Source organism: Chaetodon trifascialis, chromosome 16, assembly GCF_039877785.1.
Source record: "Chaetodon trifascialis isolate fChaTrf1 chromosome 16, fChaTrf1.hap1, whole genome shotgun sequence".
Lineage (NCBI taxonomy): Eukaryota > Metazoa > Chordata > Actinopteri > Chaetodontiformes > Chaetodontidae > Chaetodon > Chaetodon trifascialis.
Genome location: NC_092071.1, coordinates 24,388,977 through 24,408,594, shown reverse-complemented (window position 1 = coordinate 24,408,594; position 19,618 = coordinate 24,388,977). Strand labels below are relative to the sequence as shown.

The window sequence follows — 19,618 nt, the reverse complement described above, 5'->3', positions numbered from 1 at the left end:
AGTAGTCATTACAAAACTCATGAAGTCATTACTGTTCAGAGCGAAAGGAATACATGGTTCAACAGAATTATGGCTCTCTGTCAGCCTGGCTACAGTGCTGAAGAGAAACCTGGGATTGTTCTTATTTTCCTCCATTAGTGCAGAGTAATAGGCTGCCCTGGGACTGCGGAGGGCTTTCCTGTATATTTTAAGACTGTCTTGCCAGGCGAACAGAAATTCTTCCAAATTGGTAGTATGCCATTTCCTTTCTATTTTCCGTGAAGTTTGCTTTAATTTGCAGATTTGAGGAGTATACCATAGAGCTAACCTCCTCTGTTTAATTTTCTTCTTTTTTAGGGGAGCAACAGAGTCAAGTGTCATACGCAATGAACCTGTAGCACAATCAACCAGGTAGTCAATCTGAGAGGGACTAACGTCAGCATAGGAATCCTCTGTTGTATTGAGACATGGCATTGAATTAAATACTGATGGGATCATATCCTTAAATTTTGCTACAGCACTATCAGACAGGAGTCTGGTATAAGAATTTTTGCCTACTGGCTGGTAGTCTGGTAATATGAATTCAAAAGTTATCAAATGATGGTCCGATAAAAGAGGATTCTGTGAGGAGACTATTAAGTCTTCGATTTCAATGCCATATGTCAGAACAAGGTCGAGGGTGTGGTTAAAACAGTGAGTCGGTTCATGTACATTCTGATGGAAGCCAACTGAGTCTAATACTGAGTTAAACGCAGTGCTAAGGCTGTCATTGTCAATGTCGACATGAACATTAAAGTCACCTACAATAATTACTTAATATGCTTTAAGGACTAAACCTGATAGAAACACTGAGAACTCAGCTATAAATTCGGAGTAAGGACCAGGAGAGCGGTATACTATAACAAATAAAACTGGCTGCACTGTTTTCCATTTTTCATGAGAAAGAGTGAGAACAAGGCTTTCAAATGAGTTATAGTCGAGTTTAGGTTTAGGGTTGTTTAAAAGGCCTGACTCAAAAATGACTGCAACTCCACCTCCTCTGCCGCTGCCTCGAGGAATGTGAGTATTAATATGGCTAGGAGTAGCTTCATTTAGGCTCACATACTCTTCAGGACACAGCCAGGTTTCAGTCAGACAAAATAAATCAATATTATGGTCTGATATTAACTCATTTACTAAAACAGCTTTAGAGGACAGAGATCTGATGTTAAGGAGTCCACATTTAATTCTCCTATCTTGTTGTACTATTGCAGTGGTTGTTTTAAGTTTAATTAGATTTTTATGTTTGACTCCTCTTCTCTGTACTTTTGGTTTACTTAGTTTATGTGGTCGGGGGGCAGACACAGTCTCTATGGAGTGTTGGGTGGGTAACTGCTCTAATGGAGGCGCAGAGAAGTGTGTAGGACTGCAGCTCTGCCTCCTGGTCTCAACTCTGAGTTGTCAGGGGTTTGGTTCATAAATAAAATCAGTCAGATTTCTAGAGATGAGAGCTGCTCCCTCCAAAGTGGGATGGATGCCGTCTCTCCTAATCAGACCAGGTCTTCCCCAGAAAGTCTGCCAATTATCAATGAAGCCCACACCATTTGCTGGACACCACCTTGACAGCCAGCGATTGAATGATGACATCGTTTTTGCATATGTACACACCGATTCCACATTCATTTTAGTGACCTCCGACTGGCGTAACCGGGTGTCATTACCGCCGACGTGAATAACAATCTTACTATATTTATGCTTATCCTTAGCCAGCAGTTTCAAATTTGATTCGACGTAACCCGCTCTGGCCCCCGGCAGGCATTTGACTATGGTCGCTGGTGTCGCTAACCTCAAGTTTCTCAAAATGGAGCTGCCAGTAATCAGAGTTGGTTTCTCAGCAGGTGTGTGGCTGAGTGGGGAGAACCTGTTAGAAACATGAAGTGGGGTTGTGACCCGTCGGCTTCAGCTTGGGACTATGCCTCCTTCGAATAGTCACCCAGCCTCCCTGGTTTCCCGGCTGCTTGGGAGCTGTCGAGGGACGGCTAACCCGGAGCTGCACTTGGTCGGTCCGCACCGGCTACGAGGGCCTGGCTAACTACAGCTACTGGCTTGGTTTCCATGGTGCGAAGCCGAGCTTCCAATTCACTAAGCCTCACCTCCAACTCACCAAATAAGCTACCAGTATCACTAAAGGAGGCAGAGGCAGCTAAACATGTGACACACCAAGCAGGAGAGTGCTGGAGAGAGACAGAGAGAAGCCATCTCTAGCTGCTAGGCTAAGCTGGTGTAGCTAGCAGAGCAGACAAGCGCGTAGACAAATAAAATTAACGGTCGCTAAATAAACAGACTTATGGGTGCTTGAGCAGAACTAATGTTACTTTAGAGCGTGGACGATAGGCCGCTGTAACAAAACACAGAGCAAATTACACTCAGAGGAACAGGAGTGACAAACGCACGCCACTACTACACAGCAACCGGAAACAGGAAGTGATGTCCTCAGGACGTCAAACCAGCCAATCAGCTCCCTCTCCAAGCTCGTCAGAGGATTACCAACCGTTGCGTCTCATCTCGTTCTCGTCACGTGATAAAGGTTCGTTGACAACGATATTTAGTCATAATTTTCATTGACGAAAGCAACTATACACTTTAGAAAGCCTCACCGATGTTGATGTGGCTCTTTGCCCGTACCTTATCATCACACTTCTTTTTCAATTTTGGCTCTTCCAGCCATGTCGTCTTTATCTTATTCTTGGCCGTCTTTCCTTCTTGACAATGCAATCATGTTGTGGTGTTCAGGATGTTAGCATGTGCCAGACTTACTGTCCTTCTTGATTCCATTGCCCCCTTCCCCCATTTTCCCTTCTTCTCCCCATCTTGTCTTGTGCAGAAGCATGAGCACCACCTGTTGCTGATTGACTGGAGTAGTGTCATGTGGTTCAGTCCAAGCCACTTTTTTTGTTCAACATTTTTAGAGCCAGGTCTGTGTACAAACATCACACAGCTAGCAGATCGTGAGGAGATTAACACTGAAAAGTCATGTGCCGTGCTAATGTTTATCCATCAGCACTGTGTGGGTGTGGTTTGATCACGTTTGAGTGACAATGAACAAAACAACAAAGTTAATAAACCACACAACTGTGACCAGAGAACAGAAAATGACTGAGGATCTCTGCAGAGCAAACAGGCAGTGACTGATAAGATGTAGCCAAGAATATACATTTGCACAAAGTACACAATACAATAGGAAACACATTTAGTCTCTAGATTTGCCTGGTAAAACCCTAATCTCAGGCCATTACCATCACACAGTTTATGCTGTTGTGTTCTATTATCATCAGTTTTCTCATTTCATACAATATCAGTGCAATTCTGGAAATGTATGTAAATATAACAGTGTCTAGAATGTATTCAGTTACATTAATGTTTTGCACTTTAATCCCTCTACCATAGGGGAGGGGAGAATAGAATAAATAACATTAATTTGCCCACAATGAAAGCAGAGGCTCATAGTCCCCCCAGGAGTCTTGATCAGTGACTGCAGATACCTTTTTTACTGATACAGATTTGAATGGTTTAAATAGCTGCCTTGAATTAAGTGCACCAGAGGACAACAAAAACTGGGTGATGACGCGCTTGTTTCACAGTCAGTGTGAGTTGATTTATTGAATAGAAATGAAGCATAGCTGTTCTGTGAGACGGTGAGTGACACATATCAGAAACGCTTCAGTAAGTGTTTTCTATTTCTATGTGGACTGGCTGGTAGAGTTTGGTTAGAAAAGTCTTTTTAGCAAAAAGACTGGTACCTTGATTATCTGAATCTTGTAATTGTTCCTAATACTTTGTGGAGAAAGTAGCATGATTTTGTGCTGCCTGCTTCCCTGAAAACCATCAAACATAAAATAATTAGACTTTAAATAAACTTCAACAGTTCCAATAATGTTGCAACATCACAATAACCTGGGAACCAGACAAATCTGTGAGCTCATGTTTTATTGGCTCTGGCAATGTCAGGCTGACATCACAAGGCTTCTGTTGAAAAACCTAGATCATAGTGTGGCGTTTAAGATTTCTTTATTTGATGTTTTGGTATATATGCTTCCTACATCACCAAATGACTGTCTTGACAAATTCAAGTTTTCGTAGAGTAGTATCTTAGCTGCAATGTTTGAGACGACTAATCCTAATCTCTATACTTTTTGAAGAAGGAACCTCAGTGCTAACCAAAGGCTTATCCATAGTTGGAAATGTGTGGCAAATCGTGCACTGCTATAGAACTGCATGTCCAGACACTGTCTTATTTGGATGGAAGTGTGCTCGGTGCATCCGCTGCACTGTGGAATCTATTTGGACAATCTACCAAACTCCGGGCTAACACTGTTCCACCTCCCAGCCAAACAACTAATCCAACCCTAGCATCCATTTGCTTTTTCAAAAACACTTTTCTATTTGGCATATACTTACTTTCTGCCTGTCCCTGCTGCTTCCTCTCTCTCACTGCCTCTCCTTTCTCTTTCACTTCATTTCTCATTTACACTCATTTATGTATATATATTCAACTGCACACCAACACATTTCTATCTCTCCCTCCCTGTGTCTTCATCATGGATTGCCGCCTCCTTATTCTCTCCTCCCATAAAACAGTCACTCAGTCCATCAATCACTCTGAGCTCCAGAGAGATGATTCCTGGTGAACTTGTCACTTTGGGAAAGCATCTGGCTCTTATTTGGAGGAGACAAGTGACAACGAGCTCTGAGATTTTAGCCTTGTCGACCAGTGACCGACCACTGGCAGTAGTCAAGGCAACAGACATTTCGCATTCCCTTGCTCTCCTGCCTCCTTTGATGGCTGTACATTAGATTGTGGTGTGTGTGTGTGTGTGTGTGTGTGTGTGTGTGTGTGTGTGTGTGTGTGTGTGTGTGTGTGTGTGTGTGTGTGTGTGTGTGTGTGTGTGTGTGTGTGTGAGAGAGAGAGCGTGTAATGATAAGAGGCAGCAACACCAGTTGTGAGAGGGAGGGAGAAGTGAAGGGGGATTACATCATCGCTGTAAGACCAGGGACTTCTCTCTGTCAGACTGCAGAGGGCTCTCTGTCTCTGTCTCTCTGTCTCTGTCTCTCTCTCTCTCTCTCTCTGTCTGTCTGTCTGTCCTATTTCCTCTTATTCTCATCTTTCCCTTGTGTTCCATCTTCCTGTCTTTGTCTCTTTCTCTTCTCCTCAAAATTCACTCCTCTCCATTTGTTTCATGCCATTTTTGTCTCCTCTGTCTCATTCTGTTTAAATCACTCTTCCACAGTCTCCTTCTCTCTCTGTCCTCTCTGTGTTTCTCTCTGAAATGCCTGCCAGTGAGTAACTTCCCGAAAGCATCTTGCAGTGGGAACTGGCGTGTCGTGAGCGATAGTGCTGTCTGAGGGCTATATTTAGAAGCTTGGCTGATATTCTTGTCTGTGGTGCTGGTGGCAGTGCTCCTCTGGGCTTTTTGTGGCAGAGTGCTGCCAGGCTGGCGGTTGGAACTTCGGAGGACATCAGTTGTAGTACAAAGTTGTTCAGGCAGCAGTGCAATCAATCGATCTTTGCTGTCATTCAGTCCCTCTGTTTTACCATGTCACACACTCATTCACTCATTCATTCACTGGCTCACTTTCTCACCTCCTCTCCTTTGTCATGCCAGATGAATGCCTTTTGCTGCCTTTTGCTAGCCTCATTGCATTCACAGTCACAGAGCCTCATCCTCCCCTCTTCTCAGCCAGCTCCTCTCTACCTTACGTCATCCAGTCACATCTCTCTCTCTCTCTGTCTCTCTCTCACCTGTTCTCTTTCCCACGCTCATGCTCAGCCTCACTTGTTCTTCCTTTATTGCTCCACTGATAGTGCTCACCCCTCCTCCTCCTCTCACTCACACCATTTCTCCTCCTTATCACCCAGTGCCTACTTTGAAGCTCTCCTTCTTGACCTCATTTTAGCGCCACACAACTCTCTCCTTTCTTCAGAATTCAGGATTTAGGATGGGGAACTTTTAGATGCTCCTCTTTTTCTCTTCCTTTCCCTTCTCTTAGCACCCTTCCTCTATCACATGGACTCCCTTTCCTCTTGTGTTCATGTCTTTGCACAAACAGTATAGCTCCACCATTTCAAATCCCAAACATTTAAGACTTAATATACAGAGGGAAAAATGCACATATAGTAATAACACTCAAACATGTCAGAGCTGATCTGATTAGGCTTAGCTTGAGGTGAGGCAGGTCAGGTATGATGTAAAATAATTTGTTTTTTTAGATACTGACTGTAACTAATGGGACAATAGTTTCATTTGGCTACAAAGTGTTTTTTCAGCAGGATATACAGTAACAAACATTTATCAGTGACTCTAATGAAGACACAGCTCTGGACACAGTTTTGATTGAATTTACTGTAATACTACTTTGTTGACATACTTGTACATATTATACAACATATTGAATAGTAAAGGGTGTAACTATCAGCAGGGGGATAAAACATTTCTAGCGTCACACAACAGTCGAACCCTTGTGGTCCCTGTGTGCTTGCTCAAAATATTAGCTTTTCCATTACAACAAAAGGAACACTTCTACAATAGTAGCCTGCAGTGTGCATAAAGCAGTGTGCTTATGGTGGTGTTGAGACAGGCACGAGGGGGTCTGGGTTGAATGTTAAATCCTGCATGATGTACCTTTAATTTCAGTTCAAAGATCAAACTGTTGTGCATTGGTGTTCAGAGTTGAACACACACACACACACACACACACACACACACACACACACACACACACACACATATATATATATAAAATTTTATGATGAGATCACAGAAAATATGGGATTTCCCCATCTTTCCCCATCCCCATACACATTATACAATCAATCAGGCACCAGGTTTCCCAAGCTTCAATCACTCAGTTTTCTTTATATTTTTCATCAGATCCTGCCCGTGTGGTAAATATGCCATCTGTCATCTACGTGGCCATTAGTCTGCCCGGCTTCATCCGCTGTCCTGTAGATGCCAACCCCCCTGTAACACAGGTTAAGTGGAAGAAAGATGGCCTCCCTCTCCGGATAGATAAGGTGAGCTGGTGTGCAGCTTTGGTTCCTTCCCTTCCCCTCACTTTGGTTTACCACAGACTTGAAATGAATACATAATTTCTTTGGTTGAAGCTTCATTGATTCAATTAATTCCGTCATGCTTCTCTGTCTGATTTGAGTGAAAAGATTGAGTTACCCTGAGTTATTGATGGGAAACATGAATTATTATTGGTCCAGAATAAAACATTTCTTTTTCCTTACACACAATCCATAACTTCACCATCTACAGTACCCTGGTTGGAGCCAAATGGACGATGGCAGCATCCGTGTGGCAGAGGTGACAGAGGACTCTCTCGGCACCTATACCTGCATGCCTTACAATGCGTTGGGTTCCATGGGATGGTCCCCTCCCGCTCCCCTGGTGCTAAAGGTACTCCCACTGTCACTGTACCTTTAGATTGTCCCAAGAAGAAAATAGCTCTGATGTATCCAGCAGGCAGTGCAGGTTTACCTGAGCAGCTCATGAGTTTTTACTTACCTGTTTTGGCTGTTTCACCCTGGGCAGGACCCTCCCAAATTCTCAGTGGTTCCTGGAGGGGAGTACAGGCAGGAGGCTGGGAGAGAACTGGTCATTCCCTGTGAGGCGGAAGGAGACCCCTTTCCCAACATCACATGGAGGAAGGTAGGACACCTCCCACACTCCTTCTAATCACTTCTTCATGTTGTTTTATGTCACATTCACTGTTTTCCATTGAGAAAAATTCATTACTGAAACCTGCCTGTCTGTAGTGGGTGCTCAGATTTTAATTACTCGAACTACTGTATGTCATTTTAGGGGTTCTAATCACATTTTAACAATGTCTATAAAATATGCAATCAAGGGAACATATCAGATTCTCTCAATTGTTTGCTTGATTATGAGACATGTTTAATCTTGCCCATTGACTACTGTGTGATTAGGCATTGTTTTTGTCTCCCACTTATGAAATTCATAATTCTTCATCCTGTATAATTTGATGTCAGACATTGAAAGCAATATTATTGGAGATGTCAGATTATAGCTTTATAGTTTTGATAGCTGGTAAACTATTCCTACTGTATGTGTGGCCTGTATGTTTTTTTTTTTGAAAGTTGTGAATTTTGAATTGCATGTTCCAACCTATTCTCCTCGTCTCTCTTTTGTTGGCTGACAATGTCTTTGCTTGGCTGGGTGGACTGTAGGTAGGAAAGCCCAGTAAAAGCAAGCACAATGTTCTGCCCAGAGGCAGCTTACACTTCAAGTCACTCACAAAGGAGGACCACGGGGAGTGGGAGTGTGTCGCCACCAATGTTGCCACGAGCATCACTGCCAGCACGCATGTCCAAGTCATAGGTACCCAGCATGTACACAAATTGACACACATATACACATAGCCGCTTACATAAATACAAACATTACATCAGATTGCCTGTTCACTGAGCCCTGGTCCCTTAGTCTCTATTCCTACGCTCAAGCATTCAAGACACTTCCATTTGTAACCGTTTTTGAAATGGGTCCTTGTAGTCAGAAAGAGCTAGACAAAAGCAGAATCTCATTTCAAGCCCACGACTATCGATTTTGCAGCTCAAAATCACAACTGTTGCTGGTGGTGGACATTTTTTGTCTAGATTAACTTGGTAGTCTCCAAGATGAAACTTGTTTGGAACAGATGCTTACCTGTGTATGAACACTGGTAAGCATGTTAGCGTGTAACTGTGTAGTAGCAACACAGGTAAGAATATAGCAGTATTAGAAGTACTTACTCTGGCATCCTGCAACTCTTTCCATCATCCGCTCAACCGCTCCTCTCAAGGACACCACACTGCAAGCTCTCCTAAGATTTTGTTCCAGAACTGTTTATGAAATGTTGAAATACTAAAATTTGTGTTTCCCTGGAAAATTCTGCCATTGCCTTGTTGTCAGGCTGTGTCCTTGCTGACAACTGCCTTTCCTCTCTAAATGTGAAATAAGAGCAATACAATAACTGGACTGAGCTGGCTCCTGATTGGTTTCCTGGTGTTTTGGCTCCAGTACAGTACCTAAACAATAGAACCAGAAACAATAGAACCATAAATGCATGTTAAGAATTTTGGCTGGAAAAATTAATTAGTAATTATTATTATATTATAATTATTTGTATCAATTTGTGACCAGTTTTCAAGATTGCATTGTTCAGGCTACCTTTAATGTTTCTTTTAATGTTTACTTTTTTTTTTTTTTTTTTTTCCAGTTAGATGTTATGTTGGGTTGCTGGCTGCTTAAAAACAAACTACCAGGTCCAGTCCACAGTAAATGTATTTGACAAGTTAAATTAATGTAGTGTATCACAGCAAAGCAGTCAGTGACTAATGCGCCCTTTTAACTTTAACTTTCTCACTGCATCTTCCCTGCAGGCACAAGCCCCCACGCCCCTACCAGTGTCCATGTGGTGGCGTCCTCCACCTGGGCCAATGTGTCCTGGGAGGCGGGCTATGATGGAGGCTACCAGCAGACATTCTCAGTTTGGTACGGCCATGTGTGAGTCATCCCAGCATGCTTTGCTTCCTGCTTTTTCTTCTTCCAACACTTCTTCTGTTATCTCTGAAAATGTCTTGTCCAGGGTTATGTTCAGAACAGTTGTAACATGGAAATACATGGAAAATCCAGTGTGATTTCTAATCTCTAATAAGAACAGATGCAACTAAACTGAACATGACCTGAAGTTCTCTGTCGTGCTGCTGCTGCTGCTGCTGCTGCTGCTGCTGCTGCTGCTGCTGCTGCTGCTTTGCTGCTGCTTGACTGAGAAAAGGCCTTGGTTGAATGTTTCACTTAATTAATTGAGGTTTTAGCCATGTCTGGGCAGTATAATCATAATAAAGTTACTTTCATGGTTTACATGTGAAAATGTGTAAAATGTTAAATTATAATATACAATGCAGTTGTTTCTCTGGTTGTCATTTTGCTGCTAATCCTGATCCTGGGATGTAAGGATTTAATGCATATCAAAGCGTCTAAATAAATACAGTATGTGATTTTCTTAAGGGAGTATGAAGTACTGTCTTATCTCATGTCTACACACAAGCCATCTGCATTTTGGCTGATGGGTGCAAGAGCAAAAAAAAGAGAAAAAGAAAAATTATTGTGGATTTCAGCAGATTTCAGTGGATTTTATAGGATGTTATCACACTATTTAAATAAGTGCTTAGTTAAAGGTCTATGTCATTTTACATTGCTGCCAGCTGCATCACTGTAATGAGACAATATCGCTGTCAGACATCCCAAATACAGTATTGTACTACAGTTGGGTTTCACTGATAAAAGTTTGGTAGTTCTAGTCTCTACCTTAACTTCCAAACATGCAGCACACCTGTTCACAGACACTTTAACATTTCACAGAGCTTTAATATTAACATTCTACTGTGCTCTTCGTATGCAATGTGACAACTACATGAAATGCTTCATTGAGTGAGATGCTGCTTGCAGTGTCACTGCAGCACAGTAGCTTAGGTCACTCCGCAAACAGTTTCCAGTAATCATTTTGATATCATCAAATAATTACACATCACTTTGAGCCACTTTCATAAGTACGTAGTATAATCATTGGAAACCAATCAGATAGCCAACAAGAAACTAGCCTGCTGGGCTGTGTTGCATTTCATGTTGTGTGTGACCAGCTCTGATTTAAAGCATCTTTATATATATATATATATATCTATCAGTATCATCTCTCAGGGCATCCATGCTTCAAAAGTCCGTGCTTCAAGAGTCATTGTAAGTGCTTTTAGACATTAGTATTTCGTTCATGCTGGGGATGAAGAGTAGCTTTCCTCCGGGAAAACAGATGCATTGGCACTTTTTTTGGTTATTTTGTTATTTTTTGAAATATTGCAGGGCACTATTCGAAATATCTTACAGGACAGACCATTCAGCTGTCAAACATATCGGAAGTGAATTAATATTACGTTTTAGTGGAGGCCTACATTCAAATGTGCACTGTGCAGCTGTATCATGTAGAGGGAAAACAAAACACATGTAAACAGCAGATAAGACTGTATCACTAGATAAAAACCCTAGGCTAGGGGCTTAAAAAAAAAAAAAAAATTCCAGTGTTATATTGATACTCAAAAACTCAACTGTATGCAGATCACAGTCACCTTCCGAATCTCAGTAGGTGATGTGTTGCATGACTAAACACTACTATCTAAACATAGAGGAATTTCTGTTCTATTACTGTATGTTAATAGAAGGAGTCTTACAGCTGTGTGTACAGTTTTCTGCTTTATATAGTCATGGGGCAGTCAGCACTGAATGTATGGCATGGCCCAACCGCAACCTGCAAAGCTGAGTGCAGCATGGGCTTATCACCATCAAGTGTTGTGAATTACCACTCAAAACTTCATGTAATGAATATTTAATTTTTCACTTGTGTGATGTTGGATCAATGATAGAAGTAGAGCCAGTAGGTGATACGGGGGGATGCCATCCCCCTTGTCTACCTTCCATCCCCCCTCTCCATCCCCTAGTCGCAGAGAAAGTGCACAGACAGAGTGGTTTTTTAGTTGAATATGTTGTCTACCTGACTCATTGATCCTTTATCTGACTCAAGTTTGTTCACGTTAGAATCTATGGGACCGACAATGGCTCTGAAATGTCAGTAGCCTAACTGCCATGTATTAAGAAATCCATGGTGCTGTCCATAGTAGCAGATGGATGTGTAACTGCCCTTCTGTCAGTTTCATCTTGGATCTAGGGCTGGGCGATATGGCGGAAAACTGTATCACAATATAAGTGTTTTATATCGGTCCATATCGATAATTATTGATATTTTTTATGACCTATTTAAAATAAGGACCAGGAGAAAAATACATTTGATTTAAACATTTTTATTTTAAATTTAACCTTCCTCTGATTATAATCCCCTCAGCTATCAAGGCAGAAAGGAAATGTCAACACAACCTTGGAAAACACTCAAATAATAAATGTAAAAAAAGTGTAAAAATGTAAACAGAGAGAAACCTGAGAACTTTTTTTTCCGCAGGTTTAGTGCAGGAAGTTCACAAGCTGATTCACCTTCTGGTGAATAAAAGGTTTTCAGATATGTGCAGTGTTTTGTAAAAATAGCAGAAACTGAGGTAGACTTGACATCTGTAACATACAAAAAAACAAACATGATAGACAGTACAGTAAGACTGACTGAACTATAAAACCAGCCTAGACATACTTTAGTCACTCTTCTTACTCTAAACATACATGAACTATTCAATTATATTTTTATTGCAAGTGTGTCTAAAAAAAAACAAAAACAAAGCACGTGTAAGAGATGTATAACCTGGCTTCTCCACAGTGCTCAGTGAAGCATGTCTTTAGCTATATGATATGCGACAGCCTCCGTTATGTCTTTGTGCCTTTTAGATGATTTGTAATAAGGCACTGAAGCAGATACCTCTGCATGGTGGTCAGCTGCTTGTACGATGGTGCTGTGGTTGGCAGACATTGTTTGATGTTAGCGAATACGGCTGCGCTCCAAAGAGTGAGTGCGGCTAAGGTGGTTAAACAAGTTTGTGGTGTTACCAGTCTTGGTGGGGACGACAGTCTTGCATAAGTTACAGACCACGTTGGTCTGACTACAGTCCGACTTATAAAATCCAAAAAACTGCCATACTGGTGAGCTGACTTTCCCTGTTTTATCGACGATTTCTTCGCTCGCTGCAGCGCTCACTTTCTATTTCTCATCTCACTCCTCGCGGAGCATCAAACACGAGACAACGAGATGGCGCTACCGAACTTGATAATGTTACATGATTGGCGTGTCAGCGTGTCTCTCTCACTGATTAGTGATTACTCCCTACATTGCTTGGTTACCTGAGAACGAGTGCCTTTGTTCATGCAACCTCGCTTCGCAACTTCGGGTTTCTTCCGACGAAGAAAAAAAAATAATCGAATGTTGTATTGCACGCATTTTTTTACTGATCTTTATTATGCGTCTATCGCGAGACATATTGCTATCGTTTTATCGCCCAGCCCTACTTGGATCTATAATATTCTATATATATTATATATATATATATATATATATATATATATATATATATATATATATTATTCTCTATCTATCTATAATACTAGAAATACTCAATTGTGTACTATATTGTAGCCTGTATACTCTGTGGAGTACTATGACCTTCATGATCGAAGCAGCAGCACGTGGCTGTGGAAGAGAATCATAGCGACACACTGTGCTATGTGTGTGCTGCCTGTAGTATTCTTATAATATTCCCATAATATTTCTCTGATCATTCAGTAGTCTGTGCTACTGAAAATACACCCCCAAGCCAAACTACCTCTGTAACATAGAGGTAATCTTTTCTGTCTGTCTGCTCACCTCTCATCCTGACTCCTGTCCAGGCTGAAGAGGGAGCGTTTAGGTCCACATGACTGGCTTTCTGTACCTGTGCCTGGTGGCCACGACTGGATAGTGGTGCCCGCCTTGGAGCCAGAGACAACATACCAGTTCAGCATTCTGGCCCAAAACAAGCTTGGCACAGGCCCCTTCAGCGAGGTTGTCACTGTGAACACACTAGGTGAGTATACTCAGTGCTGCTTGACTGGAACAAAGGGATCCACTAATAAAATGGCTTTGGCAGGCATGCAACTAAAATAACTACTTGGAACAAAAAATCATTCAGAACTGCATGTTTTTCGTATATTAAGTGTTCAGTTTTACAATGATCATTAACCTTAATTCATGAACATTGAGCCTTGAGCATTTCCATATAATGTGTCTCTAAACAAGGAATAACAATTTTGAGCAACTATGGCGAGTTCTCATGTTAATATAGAGTACACCACTTCAAGAAAAATGGCCACTTCTTGTGATGTATGTAAAATTCCTGAGAAGTTTAGGATCATGCTGATGTTTTATAAGCTTTCATTTTCACATTGCCTCCATGTCTAAAGGTGTTTAGTCAGACACTTTGCAAGAATTAAAGTATTTGTTTCTTCCACAAAACCATCTGTGACCAAAATGTACAGACGCTAGCATCCAGAGAAAGAACCTATTAACCAGACGACAGCCGAGATTTCTTCATTTGCTGTTCCTACAATTTACTTAAGTAATACATCATGACAGGCCGTGATATATGCTCATTATACCACCTTTAAGTGCGTTCTTCGAAAACCCCCTTAGCGTAAGCCAACTATATGTGACATCGCGGCAGGCACCTGGAGACGCAGCAATGGCATCTGAATATCATCACTTTAAAAGCACCAAATTACTTGCCTTAACGAATTTTGTTAATAATGTGAAGAATTGTAAAATATCATTTCCATGAGGCTGTTCAATCAGACAGTGACAGATCACCCTATAGAGCCCTAAGCGTCATAGCTGCTGTCAAGGTGCTGATCCTGTGACTGTCATTTTACGGGAGCTGTCCGTGGTACTCCGTTATTTGACTCCTAATTACTCATTGACGCATAGTGCAGGATTTTATAATCTAATCTAGCTAATAATAATACGGCCCAGCTGACAATAATGACAACATTGAAGCGGAATATGTTGTCATGGAAACATTGTTGCTTCCCTGAAGCGGAGTGATATGCTGTGATAAGGCTTTTTAGAATAGTAGCTGCGGTATATGCTCTTTATATCACAGTTAGCAGCCAATCAGATTGCAGGATTTCACCTTTCTGTTTTATAAAGAAGTAATTAACAACAGCGCACTAACTGTACTGGCAAATGTTGTCATCACAGGTGGTGAAATCAACAGTTGCCAGCTCAATCTTTCTTTTGCTACAGCTTGTTAAAACATTGTTCTGACACTGCCCTATTATGTTGGATCCTAGATTTGTGTACTTAAATGTGACATTTAACAAGGCAGTTCAGTTTTTAGTGGAAAAACAAATTATTACAGATTTTCAGGACAACAATGTAAAAGGTACACTGTAAAAGTTCAAGCTAGGCTTTTGTTAAATCATTATGCAATATATCATTGCTTACAGAAGTGAAGAAAGGGGCATTTATTCAGTAGGATTGAAGCTGTCACAAATTATTACTCAAAGATAAGTGTTGAAAATTGGGGAAACTATTCACGCTTCATCAACTTGTGTTTCAGCCAAGGAGCAGAAACAAAAAAGACAAAGCAATGAGCCCAGGGGCTGCTTGTTGTCCTTCTCCTTTAAAAAGCCTTCTGAAAGGAGAAAAGTCGTCCACTATTCATGTACAAGTCATATATCCTGACACATCTATTAGGGCATAGTCCTCTTTACTGAAGGAAAACATTAATAAACAAATATTGATAATAACTTTTGTTTTTAATGAGAATGACCACTTGATATAGTGAATGAGAATCATGGCAAGAACTCAAAACTCTTTTATCCAAACAATGTCCACAGGTGGTCAGGGTACAACTGTGTGTGAAGTGTGAATAAAAGTACAGTACCTATTTTGCTCATATGTTGGAGAATTATTTAATACAAAATCTTATGTGTAAAGGGGGGCTGAAAGGGGGGCTGAATCACTGGTGTCATGCTGGTGGAGCTGCTCATTGAATGTACAGTATATAACTGAGTCACTCAACTCTAATGTGTTCTTCCAGTATTTCCTATAAGTACCCCTGAACCATTGGTGCTGCTTACCCCACCACGGTGCCTCACAGCCAATCGCACGCAGCAGGGAGTCCTCCTCACCTGGATCCCGCCTGCCAATCACACAGCACCTATCCAGCATTATGTCATGGAGTTTCGTCTGGGGGAACGATGGGAGGTCTGGGATGACAGCATTCCTGCTGGGGAGACGGAGTTGCTCGCCCGAGACCTCATCCAGGTAAAAGACATAGACTTTACATACAGTATTATACAAGACCTACATGCCTTTTCCAGGCTGAAGAGGTGTGTGGGACATAATGGACGGTTAAACACCAATTTTCAGAGAAGAAGTTCTACATCACTTAAGCCATAGACTGAAATCTTAATGATTTACAGTTTTTCTCAGTCGCTTTGGTACATTTCTCAGACAAGAATAGAAATTCTCAAAACTACTACAATTTTCACATCATTGTGTGCACATCAAAAAAGCAGTTTTCTCATTTCTTTTTCTAAATGCTTTGGTACATCCATGTGATGATGATTATGTACAATTCTCTGCTGTTTCCTACATTATCAATTGCTTATGTCATATTGATCAAAATGTATTATAATGGGTCTCTGTTGAATAGTCTCACCTGCCACAACATTTAGGAATTAGTTCATCACATAAGTCTTTACATGCAAAATGGTTGAACACACTGTCATAATATGTCAAGCATATTTCTATAAATGTCCATTAGACTTTTTTTCTAAATCTGTCCTGAATTGGTAAATTGCTCCCAGGTGAATCTTGACTTTCTCTAAAATGGAAAATGGGAAATGTGTGGAACATCAGGAGGTATAGGAAGACTGCACTGTAATTCCTACAGTACCACATGTACAGTTTTCCCTAAGGAGATTGTCCTATGTTCACATTTCTACTTTTGTTTTTTTCTTTGTGCTCTGCAGTGCTGTCTTTTCCTGTCAACAAATGACAGTACAAACAGTAAAAGCGGAAATCTGAATCTTGTCCAGTCTCTTGCAATCAATCTCCCACATACACTAAGGTGTAACTCACAATTTACAATAATTATCATCAAAACTTAAGCCATAGTTTACATCAGAACATCCCTCCAGAGTACACTGTTATACTGACAACATGACTAAGCAATTTGACTGTCTTATCCGTACACATTAACATAAGGACTTGTCGTTCTGATGGCACTGACATGTTCATTGACACAAATAGTTACTTTTGAGAGATGACCTAAGGATTTTGAGCAAGTAACTGCCTTTTGCAGGAAATCCATGGTGTTTTGCTATTTGTAGCCAAAGCGACTGAGAAAAACTAATAAAAACTACTTTATTAGGATCGGACAGCTAGAAATGCAACTATTACCTGATGTTACTTTTATGTAGACTGATGCAGACTATCAAGCATTGTAGAACCCCTTTTGTGATTCCTGAATGCTATTATATAGCCACATAGCCACATATTATATAATATTGCATATTTTACCAAGACAATAGGGTGTTATTGTAAAGTATTTCACAAGAGTATTTCACAAGAGTAAATCACATGTTTTATCTTGTTGTTTGCATTATTTTTCAGAAAAGAGACAACATTTGAGCTTTTGTACCTAACTAAGAGGTAATTGAAAAGACTTAAATTCATGATTAAAGAAGAATTCTGCCCATTCTGACTATAGATCAAAATAACTTCGTACTTGTCACCTTAGCTTCAGTTCTCCTCGCCTGTGTACCCTGTTTGGAATAAATAAGGTTGATCATCTAAGTAAATTACAATGGTCCTCATAATAGTTTGCTGAGTCTCCTTCAAGACTCCAAAGTAACCAAGTCTTCTCTCGTGAACTTGTTAGCAAACCATTGCTTATTTACACACCCAGCTGTTACAACACAACTAAATCATTAATTTGAAGTCATGTTTGTGTCCATCCGATGAATGTAAACACCAGTATTCACTCATCACTTATTACTCACTCACTGCACGAAGCTGAACACTGAAGCTGTGTTCAGACAGCAGGAACAAATGTTCAGTTCAGCCTCTGCATATGTAGACAAATGTGCTGCTATGTCCACCTTGGTTGTCATAGTAATAGGGCAGGTATGCACAAACTGACTGGGCTCACTTTCTGACCATCTCTGTGGGTTTTACTGTGTGGCATTTATTGTTCTTATATGTTCTATCTTACACGCTGAAGACACACAGGCCTTTGTTTCTGCACCTCTGGTCATGGCTTGTACTGATCACCTCAGACAGACTGAAACACAAAATTAAATACAATATCAAACATTGTATCAACATAAATTATCAATACAATGTGCTTTTTAGAGGACAGTGAATATCCTGGAGTCTTTCTCTCTACAGCAAAGGAAAATCAATCTATCTTTTTTTTTTTTTTTATTATTGGTGAAATTTAGTGACAACAGACAAGGTGACATAAGCAAGGGGACAATGGGGGACAAATAAATTGCACCAAATGAACGTAAGGTACAGATGATGGACATACAATACAAACCACAACAGACAACAACATAGAGTTGCATTGGTGTGTATATAGGTGTGTGTGTGTGTGTGTGTGTGTGTGTGTGTGTGTGTGTGTGTGTGTGTGTGTGTGTGCGTGTGCTTCATGAAAAGACAGAGGGTATGGTATTATTGCATCCAATATTGTATAGCTAATATAATGAAAATAGATGAATAAATAAAGTACAAAGAATAAATAAATAAATACATTAATTAATTAATTAATTAAAAAAAAGAAAAAGAAAAGAGGAAGAGAAAAGAGGAAGAGAAAAAAAAGTATATATATACATACTTAAACATACATACATACATGAATGCAATATAATATGGCATAGTGTAATATAATGGAATGTACTTTAGCTTAATATAATGCGGCATAATATTATAAGATAATGTAATATAATCCAGCTGATACAACACATTATGACGTGATATAGCACAATATAGCAATATAGTATAGCATCATATGATATAATATAACATAACATAGTAATCCATTATTATATGATATATACCATAATCTAGTATAAGCCGATATATCGTCATGATGACAATCTCAAGAATAATAATGGCTAATATATAATTGCAATGAGGGGCGAGGCCAGACCAGGGCATCAGGGAAGCGAGCATGAGGCCCCCCCACCGGGCCCCGAGTAGTATGGCCGGAGGCTCCAGCGGGAGCAGGGCGAGACGGCAGCGGAAAGAGCCCGCCCCCCCCCCAATTTGATTTTATTTTCATTTTAGTCTATGGCCGATCATTCCTTGGGCTGCACCCAGACCCTGAGGTGGCTGCTGGTCCGTTGCAGATCTAGCCTCCTGTGCCTCTTCCTGGTCAGGGCAACTCCCAGACCCTTGGGAGGGAGTCTGCCTACTAAGGAAATCAATCTATCTTTAGTGATTTATTAGTTCTGACACATTTCCTCTTTTTCAACATTTCATATTTTGCTCATACTGGCTAATTCTCTTGCCATGGCATGTTTGAAATTCTTTCTTTAATCTAACTACCACTTTCAGCTCAATGCAGGTGCCTTTATCTCTCCCTTCTTTGCACAGCAAACACCCACACACACATCTCTCCAGCTCTCTCGCTACACATAATACACCTAGCTTGTATAACTTTTTGCTACAAATTTCTCACTGTACTGGCTGAGATCATTTTACCAGGAGGGATGCTCTGTTTGGTTATCTGCATATGGGTATTTGTGTAAAAGTGCTGTGCACTGCCGAAGCACAGCCAGCACCAAGAAAATGAAAAGAGGTTTTTAAAAGCTCCAGGGCATTCAATCGTTTGCAACTGGACTTTGTCAGTTTGTCTTGGAAACTGTCTTGTCTCGGAAACAAGACAAACTGACAAAGTCCAGTTGCAAACGATTGAATGCCCTGGAGCTTACAATGACCTGGATGAATGAGAATATTCACAGGCAGATTTTTAAAAAGCTTAATATGTCTTTCTGTCATTCATTATGGTATTCATGTGATATTTCTCACCCAACCAGTTGAGGCACCCAGAGTCTGGTTCTGCCTG

At 40.7% G+C, this 19,618-nt stretch overlaps 1 protein-coding gene across 5 annotated transcripts in view; it reads left to right on the top strand.

The window, feature by feature from the left end:
- The window catches only part of LOC139344880 (protein turtle homolog B-like), a 173,766-nt gene that overhangs the window by 115,516 nt on the left and 38,632 nt on the right, over positions 1-19,618 (top strand). For 3 of the 5 annotated variants that reach the window (XR_011603182.1, XM_070983304.1, XM_070983302.1), the window contains exons 8-14: positions 6,888-7,030; positions 7,278-7,418; positions 7,554-7,670; positions 8,210-8,360; positions 9,401-9,524; positions 13,392-13,567; positions 15,581-15,807. Coding sequence is in view for 3 of the 5 variants with exons in the window: in XM_070983304.1 (XP_070839405.1) it covers positions 6,888-7,030; positions 7,278-7,418; positions 7,554-7,670; positions 8,210-8,360; positions 9,401-9,524; positions 13,392-13,567; positions 15,581-15,807 (1,079 nt within the window). In the remaining 2 variants the exon portion in view is untranslated. The remainder of the gene's footprint in view (positions 1-6,887; positions 7,031-7,277; positions 7,419-7,553; positions 7,671-8,209; positions 8,361-9,400; positions 9,525-13,391; positions 13,568-15,580; positions 15,808-19,618) is intronic. The other 2 variants (XR_011603183.1, XM_070983303.1) reach the window with 1 other exon arrangement.